Raw genomic sequence first — 13,519 nt, forward strand, 5'->3', positions numbered from 1 at the left:
TTGTCTACGAGAACCCTGCGACGCGCGGGCGCACGCGCACCGGTTTGCGGGGTGTTGTCTGAACTTCCGGAAAACTGAAACGTGTGCATGCCGTCCTGGTCCTCACGGTACGCTGACTGGGGTGGACAGGGGAGACAGAGACAAGGACAGCGGGGCATTAAACGGACGAAGCGCGACTCCGAGGGACAGAGACACGGACAGCGAGGCATCCGACGGACGAAGCGCGGCTGCGAGGCGCGAGAGACACAGGCTGCGAGGCGCGAGAGACACAGGCGGCGAGGCGCGAGAGACACAGGCTGCGAGAGCGACTCTTGGGGGACGCGTTCGCAGAGGGCGTTCTTATATGCGAGGAAAGCAGGGTGTGTCCCCGCGCGTGCTGCCACTGCGAACCTGTGGAGTGGGAAGGATTTTCGCCGCTCGCGCGCGCGCTTGCGCTTAGGGTCATGTGGTCTCTCAGGGGACGTGAGCACATGCAGCTCGTGGCGGCTGAGACGTGAAACGCTGCGCGAGAGAAATAGAGAATCTCTGCGCACCCTCTCTATCCGGAGCGACCGCGCGTAGAGCGCGGGATTTTTTACCGTGTCCTTTAGCAGGGTGTGTCACTTGTGTCGAGGAATCGCGCGTAGAGGCCAGTTGCCTTTTGTTTTTTCTCCTGGGTTGTTCTCGAACCCTGAAACAGGAAGACGCGTGGCCGATTTCCACGAGACGGGACTCTCTCACATCGCCCGGCGACTGCAGAGCACGCCCGCCGCCCATTCATGCCCTCTGTGCCACGTCCAATCTGGCAGATCTACGCCCGCGCCCCACCTGAAAAATTCGTCCAACACGCACCTTCCCTCGCCTGGCCAGAGAGTCACGACCTTCGCAAACAGGTAAACCGAAGAGAGAGAGAGACGATTCTCGCCCTTTCGCCTCTCTGCCACTCCCGGCCACGCGCGCGCGCGCGCCGTTTCCCTCTGAGGCGCGTTTTTGGCTGTCGCTCTCCCGTCTCGTATTTAGGTGTATATACACCTCGACCCTCGCAGCCACGCCTCGCGTTTCACGTCGATCAGATCTGTGCGCGGTGCTCGTTTTTTCTCGCCCTGTCTCCGCTCCTCGCGGCCCCGCCGCAAGTTCTCGGCTGTCTTCGACACACCGTGCCTGGGGTGTCTCTCGCGGCGGCGCCCGCAGGAAACTCTCGGCGCGGTCTCGCCTCGGTCTCTCCCTTTCTCTTCTCACCACGCGGAAACTTCCCTGAAATTTCGCCGCCCTGGCGCGCGCCTCCGCTCCGCGCTGCCTGAGCCGCTCGCCGCTCCGAGAAACTCGCCACTGCCAACCAGGCACCGGGCCCCCGCACGCTGTGTCCTTTCCGTTTTTTCCTTGTCTCCGGCGCGGAATCGCTTCGCGCCGCCTCGGGAGACAGTTTGGAACGGATGGTTCGCGGTAACGGGGGAACCCCGTGGACGCACGAGACCGCAGCTAGCCTCTCCTGGGGAGTCGCCTCTCAAACACAAGAGAGACAGCATGACCGGCCGGCTCTCGCCCCGTTTTTCGCAACCTAGCCGGTTGCTCGTCTGCACAGACGGAGTCTCCCGCTGACTCTGGGCTTTGGTGCAGTTTTGGGGGCGAGCACGCCGGCTCTCTTCGTCTCTGGCGACGACCTCTCTCGGGTCTAGCTGCCTGGATGCCTCGCCGCCTCTCGCGCGTGTAAAGCTCTTGGATGCCTCGAGCGTCACTCTCGTGTCTCTCAGAGAGTGCAGCAATCTCCAACACCCACGCACCCCACTACTCCCCGTCTTGCACAGTCGCCGGTGTGATTCCACAAAGTTTCGTTCTCTGAATCCAGTTCGTCGGGTCGTCTCCACTCGCGCTTTCGGGGTAGCATGCGGCCTTCTCCCGGCGCTTGTCCCGTCTCTCCCTACCCCACGCTGACGGAGGACAGAACGAATGACAGGAAGCCGGAACTGCGTGCGCGTTCTTCCATGCTTCTTGTGTCTGTGTTTGTGGCGGCAAGGGAGGCGAGAGCTGTGGTGAACAGGAGAGAGAGTTGAGGCGCGAGCAGTCGAGTTCTCTCGACGGGGGAGACCCCGAGAGAAAGGCGTGATATCTCTGCGGGTGTGCGTCTCCGAGGCGCAGCGTGGTTCACTCCCGCCAGCACACTTGGGCGGATTCTTGTCGCGATGTAGCTTCGGTTTTGCGGAGATCTGTTTTGCGATGCTTCCGCAACGTTTCCACAGTCGCCTTCTTGTGACGACTTGGGGCGCGACATCCGACTCTTTCCCGTGTTCTCTGCCTCACAAACGCGTCGCGTCTTTCCCCGCCCTCTTTTATCTGTCTTTCCATCTCTCTCTTGTCGTTTCGCTCTCCTTTCTCCCCCTTTCGTCTCTGTCGAGAGATGCCACTCTTGGTGGGGGTTTCTCTTTCGTCTCTCTTCATGCCAGCCCTCTGTGTAGTGTGTAGTCACTTCCGCCCACCTCCGCTCGGTGCTTCTCGGGCATTCTTCACCCTCTGTTTTCGCCCTTCGCTTCTGTCGCCAGCGAAAAAAACGTGATCTCTTTGTAAATAGGGGACGGGGCGTGCGAGGCTCTCTCAGTCCCTCTTTGTACATCGATCTCACTGCATGTCGAAATGTGTGTGTTCGACTGTGAAAGCTTCAGATGTGCAAGGTTCTGTCTTGTCTCTCTCTTCGCTGCGTCATGTTGATGCAGAGGCGCTTCTCCGATTCCCTCGGCCCCCTCCACAGGACCGGGTTCCGGTCGTCGTTCGTCGGGTGAGTCACACAGTCCGACTCAGCCGAGGGAATCGACCCTTTCAGGTCAAAACACGAACCCAGACACTACAACATATCTAATATATAGAAACAGATGCATATATATGCTCCATATATATAGATATATATGCTGCTTATATCTATATCTGTAGATGTATGTGGACGCCGTATGCGGGATCGTGTATGTTGCTCTGAAGCATGCAAGATTGATGACGCATGCAGGGTGGCGATTGGGAGAGGGCGAAGGCAACTGGAGGGAAGTGACAAGGAGGCGTATACATTCTGGCGGTTTTCAAAGGGCGACGAGTGTGCGCCACGTCGAGTTGTTTCCTGGAAAAGGCAGCCGAGCGTGTGTGATGAGTGGAACGGGCGTTTCTCGAGTGCACGCCTTCTTCCGCGTCGAAGCCAGACGCTTATCGCGTCAGCTGGCCTCCGAGGCATCCTGGAATCCCTGGAACGAGCAGTCGTCGAGACGTTTGTTAAACACATCGTGTCATCCGGTGTTTTTCCGGCCTACTCGCTATCGCCCTTTTCGTTCGAAGGCAGTCGGCGGGAAGGACGTTTGCTTCCGCGTCGCTGTGTGCATGTCCTCCTCTGAGCGTGCGGCCCTCGATGCGCGCGTGTCTGTTGCGCAGGGTCGCGCCCTCGGGTTTGAAAAGTGCCGCGACTCGCCCTCGCCCCTGAGTCAGTCTCTCTCTCCTTTTCTCAGGTTTCTCTCCTCGCGGTCTCTCACGGTCGCGCCCCGATCTCGTCGCCTCTCTCTCGTGTCTTTCGTCTCTTCCGCCCTTCTTTTCGGGCCCAGGGCGACAGACTGCGGCAGTCCACCGCCCTCTTTTTTGCGTCGTCGCGAGCATGGAGAACGAGAACGGCAGCGCCGGCGTCGGGACGCCAACGGCCTCTGCGGTCGCCGCCCTCGCCAAGGCCAAGGGCGCGGGGCTCGCGTCTCCGCTGCTCGGGGGCCCGCTCGACGGCGCACAGGTCTCCGCGCTCGCGGGAAAGGAGACAGTTCCGGCGTGTGCGGCACACACGCCATCCGGCTCACCGGCCCAGAAACCGGGGACGGTGAGCCCCGCGACCAGTCCCGTCTTGGCGGGGAGTGCCGCGACGCCCGCGGCGAAGGGAGACAGAGGCGTCTCCCCGCAGACCCTCGCGGCCAACGCGCTCGGCGGGGCGTGCCCGAACGCAGCGAGTCTGGCGCCGCTCACGCAGCCGCTGCCCCACAACGCGCCGCCGGTGGAAATCAAATTGTTTGTGGGCCGCGTGCCGCAGACTGTGGACGAAGACGCCCTGAGGCCGATCTTTGAAGGGTTCGGAGACGTCCGCGAAGTGTTTGTCATTCGCGACAAAAACACACTCAAACACAAAAACAGCGCCTTCGTCAAAATGGGTACGCACAAGAGGGGAGTATAGGAAAGCGAGGAAGAAAGAGGAACACGAGAAGGCAAGCGAAGAAGAGAGGAGTGATCACGAGGAGCTGTCACCGAGCTCCGATGATAGTCCAAGATTGTGGAGAAGTTTACTGGACTGTTTGCGGACTCGTACCCGGCGCGACTGAGGGCGAGTACACGATGCCCGCCTTTTCTTTTGTTTTCGCGATCCTAGCGAGGCTTGTTTCGCGTCCGTGCACGGTCTCCTCTCTGTGTCGACGTTGCTTTGTTCGAAACAGCCTCGTGGTAACTTCCTCCGGCTCGCTCTCGGGACGGGCTGTTTTTTCGGGTTTCTTCATGCGCCCCGTCCCCACGCTTCGCGCCTGTGTCTGGTCTCCGGCGTTTGCGTCCGCAGCTTCCCTGGCAGCGGCTGATGCATGCATTCGAGCGCTCCACAGCAACAGAATCCTCGACGCGGCTCTGGGCCCTATCATTGTGAAGTACGCCACCGGCGAGGCCGAGCGTCTGGGCATGCACAGCCTCGGAATGGGCGGCGAAGGCGGCGGCGTGGACCAGGCGAAGCTGTTTGTAGGGAGCATCCCGCGGACGATGAGCGAGGACGAGTTGCGGGTCTTCTTTCAGACCTACGGCACCGTCGAGGAAGTCTTTGTGATGAAGGACAGCGCGACGGGCACCGGGAAGGGCTGTGCGTTCGTTAAGTTCAAGTACAAGGAAGAGGGGCTCCACGCCATGCGCAATTTAAATGGAAAGCACATCTTCGAGGGGTGCACGCGGCCCGTCGAAGTCCGTTTTGCCGAGAGCAAGTCTCAACGCCAGCAGCAGATGGCTGGTCAACACAGTAAGCGGCCGCGAAGCGAAAAGGAATTTTGAAGCGCGTAGGGCGACCGCGCAGCAAACGCACAACGTCACAGAGACTCGATTGTTCGGTTCCGTGTATCCGGGTGTTTCGAGCAAGCCCGCGACGTTCCCGGCGGCGTCGCAAACGCACTCTCTCACACGGTTCAGTTTCCTGTGTTTCTCGTGTTCTCTGCGCACCGTTCCGAGTCTCTCCCGCGCGTCCTGCATGCGTGTGGCGTGGGTCGTCAGCTGTCCGTGGCTGTGCGCGTTGCTTCCTCTCGACGGCCTCTGCGTCGCTGCGTTCCCTCAAGAAATCCTGCGTGGCATTGCAAGCGCTTTCCGTCTTGTGTGTCGACCGCAGATCTCGGAGGCCTCGGGGGCTGGGGCGGCGGGGGCGTGATGACGCAGGCGGGGCTCTCTGGAATGAGTCGGAGCGCGTCCACGTTGGCGGGGAGCAACGCGAATCCGCGGCAAGCTGGTCAGTGGAAAGAGTACTTCGCCCCGGACGGGCGCCCGTACTACCACAACGAGTACACGAATGTGACGACTTGGGAGCGGCCGCCGGAGTTCGATCATCTGCCGCTGGCGAGTCTGGCTCTGGGCGGGAACCAGGCGTCGATGTTCTCCGGCGGTGTCGGTTTGCACCACGGCTCGGTGAACAGCGGGATTGGCGGCTCGGAGACTGCGGGGCCTCCGGGGGCGAACGTGTTTGTGTTTCACATTCCGAACGAGTGGACCAAGGCGGACTTGATTCAGACTTTCTCCGGCTTCGGGAACATCGTCTCGTGCCACATTGCAGTCGACAAGGTCAGTCATCGGAACCGCGGCTTTGCGTTCGTGAGCTACGACAACGTCCAGAGTGCGGCGAATGCAGTGAACCACATGAACGGCTGCCTCGCGGCCAACAAGCGGCTGAATGTGTCGATCAAAAAGGGCGAGGAGCACCACGTCCAGCACTTGCTGAACGTCCACGGTGCTCACGCCCAAGGCCACCACTTGGGCCCGAACCAGCACGGGAAGAGCCAGAGCGTCTCTGGCAGCGCGTCGGCCCACGGCATGCACCCCCACGGCGCGAGCGGTTCGCAGCAAGGCAGCGCGAACGCGTCTCTCTCCGGCTCTGGAGCCGTGGTCGGGCTCGGGAGTCCCCTGCAGCAGGCCGGCGGCCAGAGTGCGTCGGTATCCGCGCAGGGCGGTCAGGGCACCGGGAACGTCCACGCCTCGCTCTCCTCGCACCTGCAACTCGCCGCCGTCGGATCGCCCGCGAGCGGGATGATGAGCAACTCGCCGCAGATGGGCGGCGCAGGCCAGGCCTTCTCCGGGCATGGAGCCCAACAGCAAACCTGGGGCGCCGGGGGGCCCGGGAGCGGGTACGGCCAGCAGGCGTACGGCGCGGCGGGGCAGAGATTCAACGCGTACTGAGAGAGCGAGAGGGGAGTGGACGAGAGAGGACGTGTGTGGACGCAGGCCTGGGGCGCGGAAATTGGAGGTGGTGGTCAGATGCGGGGTGCGCGGGCGGGAGAGAGGGGGGAAAGCATCCGACATGTGTCCGTCGTGCAAAAGTGCTGATCCGAGGCTGCATTCGTGAACGCAAGGGGAAAACCGTTGCGAGACGAAGCGGGGGAAGAAAGAGAACTAGGAGCAGGATGCTAACTGTGTTTCGGCTCGATTCGCGTTCGAGTCTGTCTTTTAAAGTCAAGGGACGGAGCAGTTTGTGGCGGGGAGAGAAGAGATGGAGGACCGAACGACGCGAAAGCCAGCTGCGAAAGAACGAGGCACATGCACATATGTATGTTTTTGTAGCCGCTGCTATTTAGTGTATGCAGGTTTTTTTTGCTGCATGGAGGTCGGTGGCAGGGGGTTTAAGAGAGGTAGCGGGAGGGCGGCGCCCGAGAAGGCAAAACCATATGTCGAGAGCCCTCTCCCGACTCTCCCTCCTCGCAAAATCGAGCCGAGTGTCTCCCCTAGTTCCTTTGAAGGCGACGAAGGCACTGACATTGCCAACACGGGAAAGGGAAGCGAAGACTGGAAGCGGAAATGTCACAGTAACGCCCCAAAGAGACAGCGAGAGGCTCAGGGCCTCTCTCTTCTCTGCATGTGTGGGCGTTGTCATGTGTCAGAGAGGTATGTGTAGCGAAGAATTATACAGTCGATTCGTGAACACATTCTGTAGGCGACAGATTTCGATGGGCTGGAGAGGCCGTTTCTTCCCCGTCAAATGCCAATGTCGAGACTCGCCATGTCTTTCCGGTGGAGGGCGAGGCTCACACCTATGGCGAGCGTCTTACGATTCCCCGAAGCCCCTGTACAGAGGGCGGGACGCCTGGACGTATTTTTCGCAGTTTTCTCCGCACGCCGCGTGCGGCAGTTCTTTTCTCTCTCCACGAGGGCAGAAAAGCGAAACCAGGAGCGTGCCGGCGGGGAGGGGTTCAGAGGACTCGTCAAGCAGTAGGGAGAAGTCGTGGTCTTTCGCTGGGCGACAGCACGCAGCCGCAATCGATGTGCGCTCGGTGACAGCCAGGAGGCGAGCTGTGTGTGTGTGTGTCGCTGGAAGGGGGGAGTCTGTGGCGGAGCGTTCAGCCCGCGAGAGGCGGAGAGCGACTCGAGCGTGCCAAGGGCTCGAGAAGACTCACGACAGAGTGAGAGAGAAGAGAGGAACAAGAGGAGGTGAGGGAAGTGGGGAAGAAGGGACGAGAGAGGGTTGCCGTCGCTCGGGTGTTCTTCGCCGCTGCACACGTGGCACTATCGGCTTCGCTGCTGACCGGATACAGGAGTCAGTACAAGAGAGGCCACGCAGACGCTGAGAGAAACGCCACTTTCGTGACGGGGACGAGAGACATGGAGAGGGTCGTGAACTAAGAAGCGAAGCAGTATCGCTTCTCGTGTATTTTTTCCACCGGTTTTCTCCTCCGTCGGTGTACTGGAACAGATTGTCAGCGGGCCATATAGAGAACAGAGCCTCATATCTCGAGTGATCAAGTAAACCCTATCTCAACACCAGACTCACTTCCCGCCGGGCTCCCCGCTCCCGAGCTGGGGCCGGAGGAAGGCCGGTCGGACGAGAGAGAGCGCGACGGCAGAAGGACGCAGAGATATACGCGGAACAGCACACTTCAGCAGTGCGGACCGAAAGGCACCTTTAGAACTACCCACGGCACACACACAGGCATGCGGTGTACCCAGAGGACCGCAGTGTTCAGTCGAGTGAGTTAGAAGTTACATGATTGTGGGTCAACGATAAAACCTGCTTTCTCTCGCAAGCACACGTTCGCTTGAGACGAAAACCTCAACGGAGGACGGACAAACGAAAGGAGCTGGCAGGTCTTCAGTGTGGGTATGCCGTTGCCGGCAGAGGTCTTTTCCTGTGTTGGATGTCCTTCCTCAGCAAGAGAGCTACCGAGCTCTCTACGCGTGTCTGTGTAGGCCGCAAAAGTATCCGAGTGAAGGAACCGTGTTTTCGAGTCTGTTTCTGGAAGAAGAGCGAATCCACTGTACGGTTCGTCAGTCTGGCCGCCGTGTCACCGTTGCTGGGTTGAGTCTTTGTTCGGCTGAAAAAGCCACAGGAACTGGGCAAACAAAAGAACTAGTTGAATGTTCCCTTAAGCAGGTCCCTCTCCCAGGCAGCAGAAAGAAACTGATGTGTTGGGATGCCTGCTATGCTCAGATTCCACGTGTTTCCCCTGTTCTGTGATGGAGCGTCTTTTTGACGAAAAGCTCCAGAGCAGCACCGCTGGATCTTCTGCCCACGGACCCTTCCCCGACGCGTTCCAGCTTTCTTTAAAAACCTGGTCGCGAGGCGTACCCTCCCTCTTGTGTTGCTCTCCGTCGTCACAACAGAGAAGCAGCGACTTCGCGGCGCTCTCTTGATTCGAGCACCTCAACAGGTAGCAGACGTTCTGTTTGCTGCATCACAGGCTCTCCGTCTTCCACTTTGGGGTAAACCTCGCGCCCTCGCTCTGCTCCTAGAACTGGCCAAGCGGCGTCGAGAAGGTTGGGCGGCGAGTGGCTTTCTCCGTCGGTTTCCCTGAGAGCCCCGTCGGCGGAGTTCATCGGCTGCGGGGTCCGATTGATGTCTGCGTCGTCGATAGTCAGATGGTCCCCCTGTTCTGCTCCTCGCGTCTGAATCTCTTTGCCGACCTTCTCATTGCGGTCGCCTTTTTCCAAGACGCCGTTACCCGGCTCTTGCGCGGGGCCTGCTGATTCGATGCTGACAAGACACTCCTCTTCGTCCTGTTGATTCCTCGACAGGCGCTTACCCACGTGCGACGGGCCCCCAGGATTGCTCGGGCCACAGTCGTGGATTTCCAGGTTCCCGTCGGCGGGGTGAAGCAAGAGGGGGCGAAGCGCTGCAGGGATCCCGAGACAGTGCGCTGTGTGGGCCGTGGTATGGGCGCCGGGGACTCCCACGCAAGCCTTGCCTAGCGTTTCTGGAACGGCTGCAACTGCAGCGAGGCTCGCCTGGTTCGAGTTTGGAACAGCGCCATCGCTTTCGAGGATCAGAACTTCCTGCTCGAACGCATGCTCTCTGTTGTACATTGCGTTCGCGGCGCCTGCGCCGTCTAACCGTTTCAAACCCTTCGATTCGGGGGCGTTCTCCTTTTCCTGGTCGTCTGCGGGTTGGTGTCGACAGGTCATCACAAGCACTTCCGTCGCGACTTCCTCTACTTCAGCGGCGGGGGCTGCGTTCTCCGACACTCCGGTCGACCCCTGTTCTGGGTCCGTTCCGTCTCCACTTTGAGGGGCTCTGTGGAAGTCTTGAGAGGCGCTCGCGTCGCGCTGACTCTGCCGAGGCTGCAGATCCAAGGGCGAAACAAAGAGTTCTGAGCCTTGAACGATCATGAGAACCCCCGTGACAATGGACCACACAATGCCTACTACGAGGAACGAAGTAAAGACCTGAACAATGCCCGACACGAGCAGGGGGCGCTTGCCAGTGGCGAGCCCGCAAACGAGCGCACCGGTCCCAACCGGGACAAGCAGATTGAGGATCCCTCCGATCACCAGCAACTGCCGGTCGCTCTGGGAGGGCAGGCGGGGAACCTGAAGGAAAGGGAAATTGCGGCAAAAACGGGGGGGAGGAACAGTAGGAAACGAATGTGCAGGTTATCAATGAACTTCCCGGACTGATTTAGCTAAGTGAGGGTCTCTGCGGGGCAATGCGTCTTCTTTGAGGCTGCGACTCCATTTCCCCGGGAAAAAGAACTGATTGTGGGCGAGAAGGAACCTTTCCCCTCAGTGTGTACGGCCGAGCTACAGAAACCGGGTAAGCGATGCGCTGCCTTGTGGAAGAACATCTGGCCCCGGGTTATAACTGAATCCCCCTTTCTCCTTTTGTTTTCAGGACCAGAATTACGAAACGGCTTGACGTCCAGAGCTCATACACTTCCGCGCTTCGTGTCCGTGAATAAAAAGCGGCATGCCACGCCAACGGTGGTCTTCTGTCGTCACAAGTGCACTCATAGATTAGCACTCTACTTGTGTTTCCTTCTGCAATTGCGTGGCTTCTTTTCTCTTATGTACAGCCCCGTCTCTCGATTTGTGTCCGGTAGAACGTGATCGTGAGAGGAGAGCGGCTGGTGTCCTGCGAGTCGCAGTTCGCAACTGAGTTTCATTACCCCGCAGCACCACTCGATCTGCCTTGGGTTGTCCATGGCGGCGATGAGGCCTTTTTGCGCACAAAGCGCCTCGTTAAAATGTTCAGAAGAGGACTGTCAGAAACAGGTGCCACGCTGAGTTCCGCCCCACTCTCTCACAGGAAAAAAAAGGCGGTACTCATGCCAAGATTGAGGCACAGAGGAAGTTCCTATTCCTAAGGAGAACCTTTTGCCTACGTTGGGACGTTTCTATGGGTCTTTCGAAAGAGAAAACGCTTTTCGTTCTTGGTAACGGCGCCAAGAAAGCGGAGGGTCGAGTCATAGGCGGCCCCACAAATTCTAGCAGCGAAAAAACACTTCGTGGCAACATCATTATGATTACGTTGTCCGTGTTTCTCTCTTCCGGTATTTTATTCCGCTTGTGCGGCTATGCCGTTGGGAGACGATTGTCCGACGTCTTCCGCGAAATCGCAAAAGAACAAGGCGGGGCGGCGCGAACCCAACGACCTTGCAGAACACACGTAGACGAACCTGCGACTTCAGAACATGATAGATGCACACATGTCTCTATGTATACATACATACCTACATGTATGTGTACGCACATACACTACATATGCTGTACAGGAACGACTTGTGGTCTTGCGCAACGCGTGCTGTCACTGTTGCATCTGCTGTCTGTTCAGAGGTTCCTAGCGCCCCATGGAGCAAGTTGTCTTTTCTCTGGCAACAAGCGAGCGGGCGTACATTCTCAGTGCAACACACCGCTGAAGACAAGAATTCTATCGGGCAGTGTGCAGCCGGAAACCACGAACAGTCTTCACGAGAGTGTTCTTTTAAAAGCGGGTGAAGCCGTTTTAACCGAACTCCTCTCTTGTTTGTTGTACAACCGCAAGCTCAGAACGTCGCCTGCGACATGAGGGAAACAAATGCTCCGAAATGAAAAAGAACGACGAGCCAACGTGTTCCTGGCTACGTCCCTATTTGTCAGATACACGTGTATATATATATATAGGGAGAGAGAGATCAGAAGCATGCTGTGAGGTAGATCAAATATGACAGGGTTGTTTCGGTACGCCACGTCCAACTGCACAGATTTATGCTCAGGCGATGCCTACCCGAGCAGTAGTCGTTGCTTCACACCTATAGTTCCACGCGCGGACTGCCGCACAGCCGAGGGTAGAGCGATTCTGGATGCGTAGACTTTCCGCCAGTCGTGTCAATTGTAACCGAGACGACGCTTGTGGCCTCGCTAGTTGGCAAGTTCCCTCACCATGTCAACACCCGAGCACACCAGGAAGTGCCTGTCGGGAGGTAGAGACGGGACTTGCATTCAAAAGATCTCCTGTGTACCCGCCGAGAGAATCGAATGATTCCCACTCGAGCATGAGTGTTTTGACAGCTTCCCGTAGCTTTGTCCTCAGGTTCCTCGACTTTTTTTCCACCACTCCTCTGAGTCTTCTTCCCCCATCGACTGGCGTGTCTCTGACGACTTGACGGCGCAAGTAGAACGCGCTGCAGCCTTCTCTGGCGCTTCCCTCTCCCACCTTACGCAACACTCTGTTGCCTCGATCCCTGCGTCTTTCACAAACCCGTCTGTGTTCCTACAGCCATAGTTGCGCAGGAGAGAGACAGCCTTTTTGCGAGCCGTTCTGTCGTGTGAGAATGAACAAAACAGCGATAGAGAACGTACTGGGACAGACGACGAGGCAGTTCGGAGGCGAACAGGGATACTAGAAGAATACGCTCGTCATTCTGACGTGCGGCTTAACAGACACGCCTGTCTCTGCACGTCGCAGCTTTATACTCGAAACGACGCCTACCGCTCAAACGCAATCGGCCAGCGTCTCCTTTCCACGTCATTCGTCCGTGGCAACCGCCCAACCTGAGGCAACGAAACATACACCAGTGGAGCGAAGTATACGACACGTCGAACTTTGCCGCACTGCTGGCCCTCTGCCCACATCCCGTTGAAGTCAATGTCTGGAAAATCCCTTTGCTTCCCCCTTGCCTTTCCTGTTTCTGTTCCAGGCTTCGTGCGCCCGAGCAGTTGGTGACCGAAACCGGTTCGCCACTGTCACACGCGTGGTTACGCGCGGGCGGCACCTGGCCGATGGCAGGAGTTTCCTCCGCCTGTCGGCAAAAGGCAAGCTTGGATTCCGGATTTTCCTCCAGAAAACGCATCTCCCTATTTCTTGCTCAGTCATTTGCGCACTTTCCTAACGGGGAAAGCGCCCCGTTCTTCCGGTCGAGCCGAGCAAGAACAATCGACTTGTGGCCGAAATGCCAGAAGACGCGCTCCGCTAGGCGTGCGGTGTCGCGCGCTCGTGTCTTGCTCCTGCTGGCCGTTGCCCAAAACTCACACTCGTCTTGTGCGCTGGGCAGCTGTGCGAGTTCCTCGAGAGGCGCGAGGTTCGGGATCACGCCGGGTTTCGATGTTTATTCGGGCTTGGGGAAGGATGCGCCGCGCTTCTCTTCTGGAAGAGCCCCGCGGTTTGCGTCTCGGCGTTTCGCGACAGTGTCGTCTTTGTCGTCCTCGTCCAAGTCAAGAGCGGTGCTCTGTAGACTTTCACACTTGGGGATCCTCAGAAGAAAGCCGAGAATTGACTGGCCAAATGTCACCTGCGGCGCGCGCTGTCTAGGCGCCAAACTACTCTTTGGCCATTTGACTCGGGTACAATTCGGGGAAGCGAGGCTCACCGGCGAAAGCGCTCTGTTAATGCGCCAGACTGCACGTGCGATACGCAATTGCAACTTTGGGACGAGAAATCTTTTTTGCCAAGTGTCGACTCCCCAAGAGGCGACCCGTTTTCTCGGCTGCTGAGGTCGGACGCCGACACCCGACCTTCCCTCACGTTTTGTCACCGGGGCGACTTTTTCCGACCCCGTGCTCACTTGACGCGTTTTTTTCACCTGCGCTTGCCTCCGCTTTTTCTCTCGGTGTCCTCCTCCTT

The 13,519-nt window shown here is 58.5% G+C and overlaps 2 protein-coding genes across 2 annotated transcripts; one reads left to right on the plus strand and one right to left on the minus strand.

Annotated features, from left to right (window-relative positions):
* Positions 1-3,601: 3,601 nt before the first annotated feature.
* Positions 3,602-6,393, plus strand: NCLIV_038000 (CUG-BP-and ETR-3-like factor 3, related; the record flags this gene model as incomplete). The annotated part of the gene is made up of 3 exons (XM_003884000.1): positions 3,602-4,136; positions 4,532-4,975; positions 5,336-6,393. The coding sequence occupies 3 exons, from the start codon at positions 3,602-3,604 to the stop codon at positions 6,391-6,393; spliced, it is 2,037 nt and encodes a 678-aa protein (XP_003884049.1).
* Positions 6,394-8,799: 2,406 nt separating this feature from the next.
* NCLIV_038010 (conserved hypothetical protein) lies at positions 8,800-11,898 on the minus strand (the record flags this gene model as incomplete). Its single annotated transcript, XM_003884001.1, has 2 exons — positions 8,800-10,011; positions 11,839-11,898. 2 exons carry the CDS (start codon positions 11,896-11,898, stop codon positions 8,800-8,802), a joined length of 1,272 nt encoding a protein of 423 aa, XP_003884050.1.
* Positions 11,899-13,519: the final 1,621 nt, after the last annotated feature.

This window comes from Neospora caninum, chromosome VIII (genome assembly GCF_000208865.1).
Source record: "Neospora caninum Liverpool complete genome, chromosome VIII".
Taxonomy (NCBI): Eukaryota; Apicomplexa; class Conoidasida; order Eucoccidiorida; family Sarcocystidae; genus Neospora; species Neospora caninum.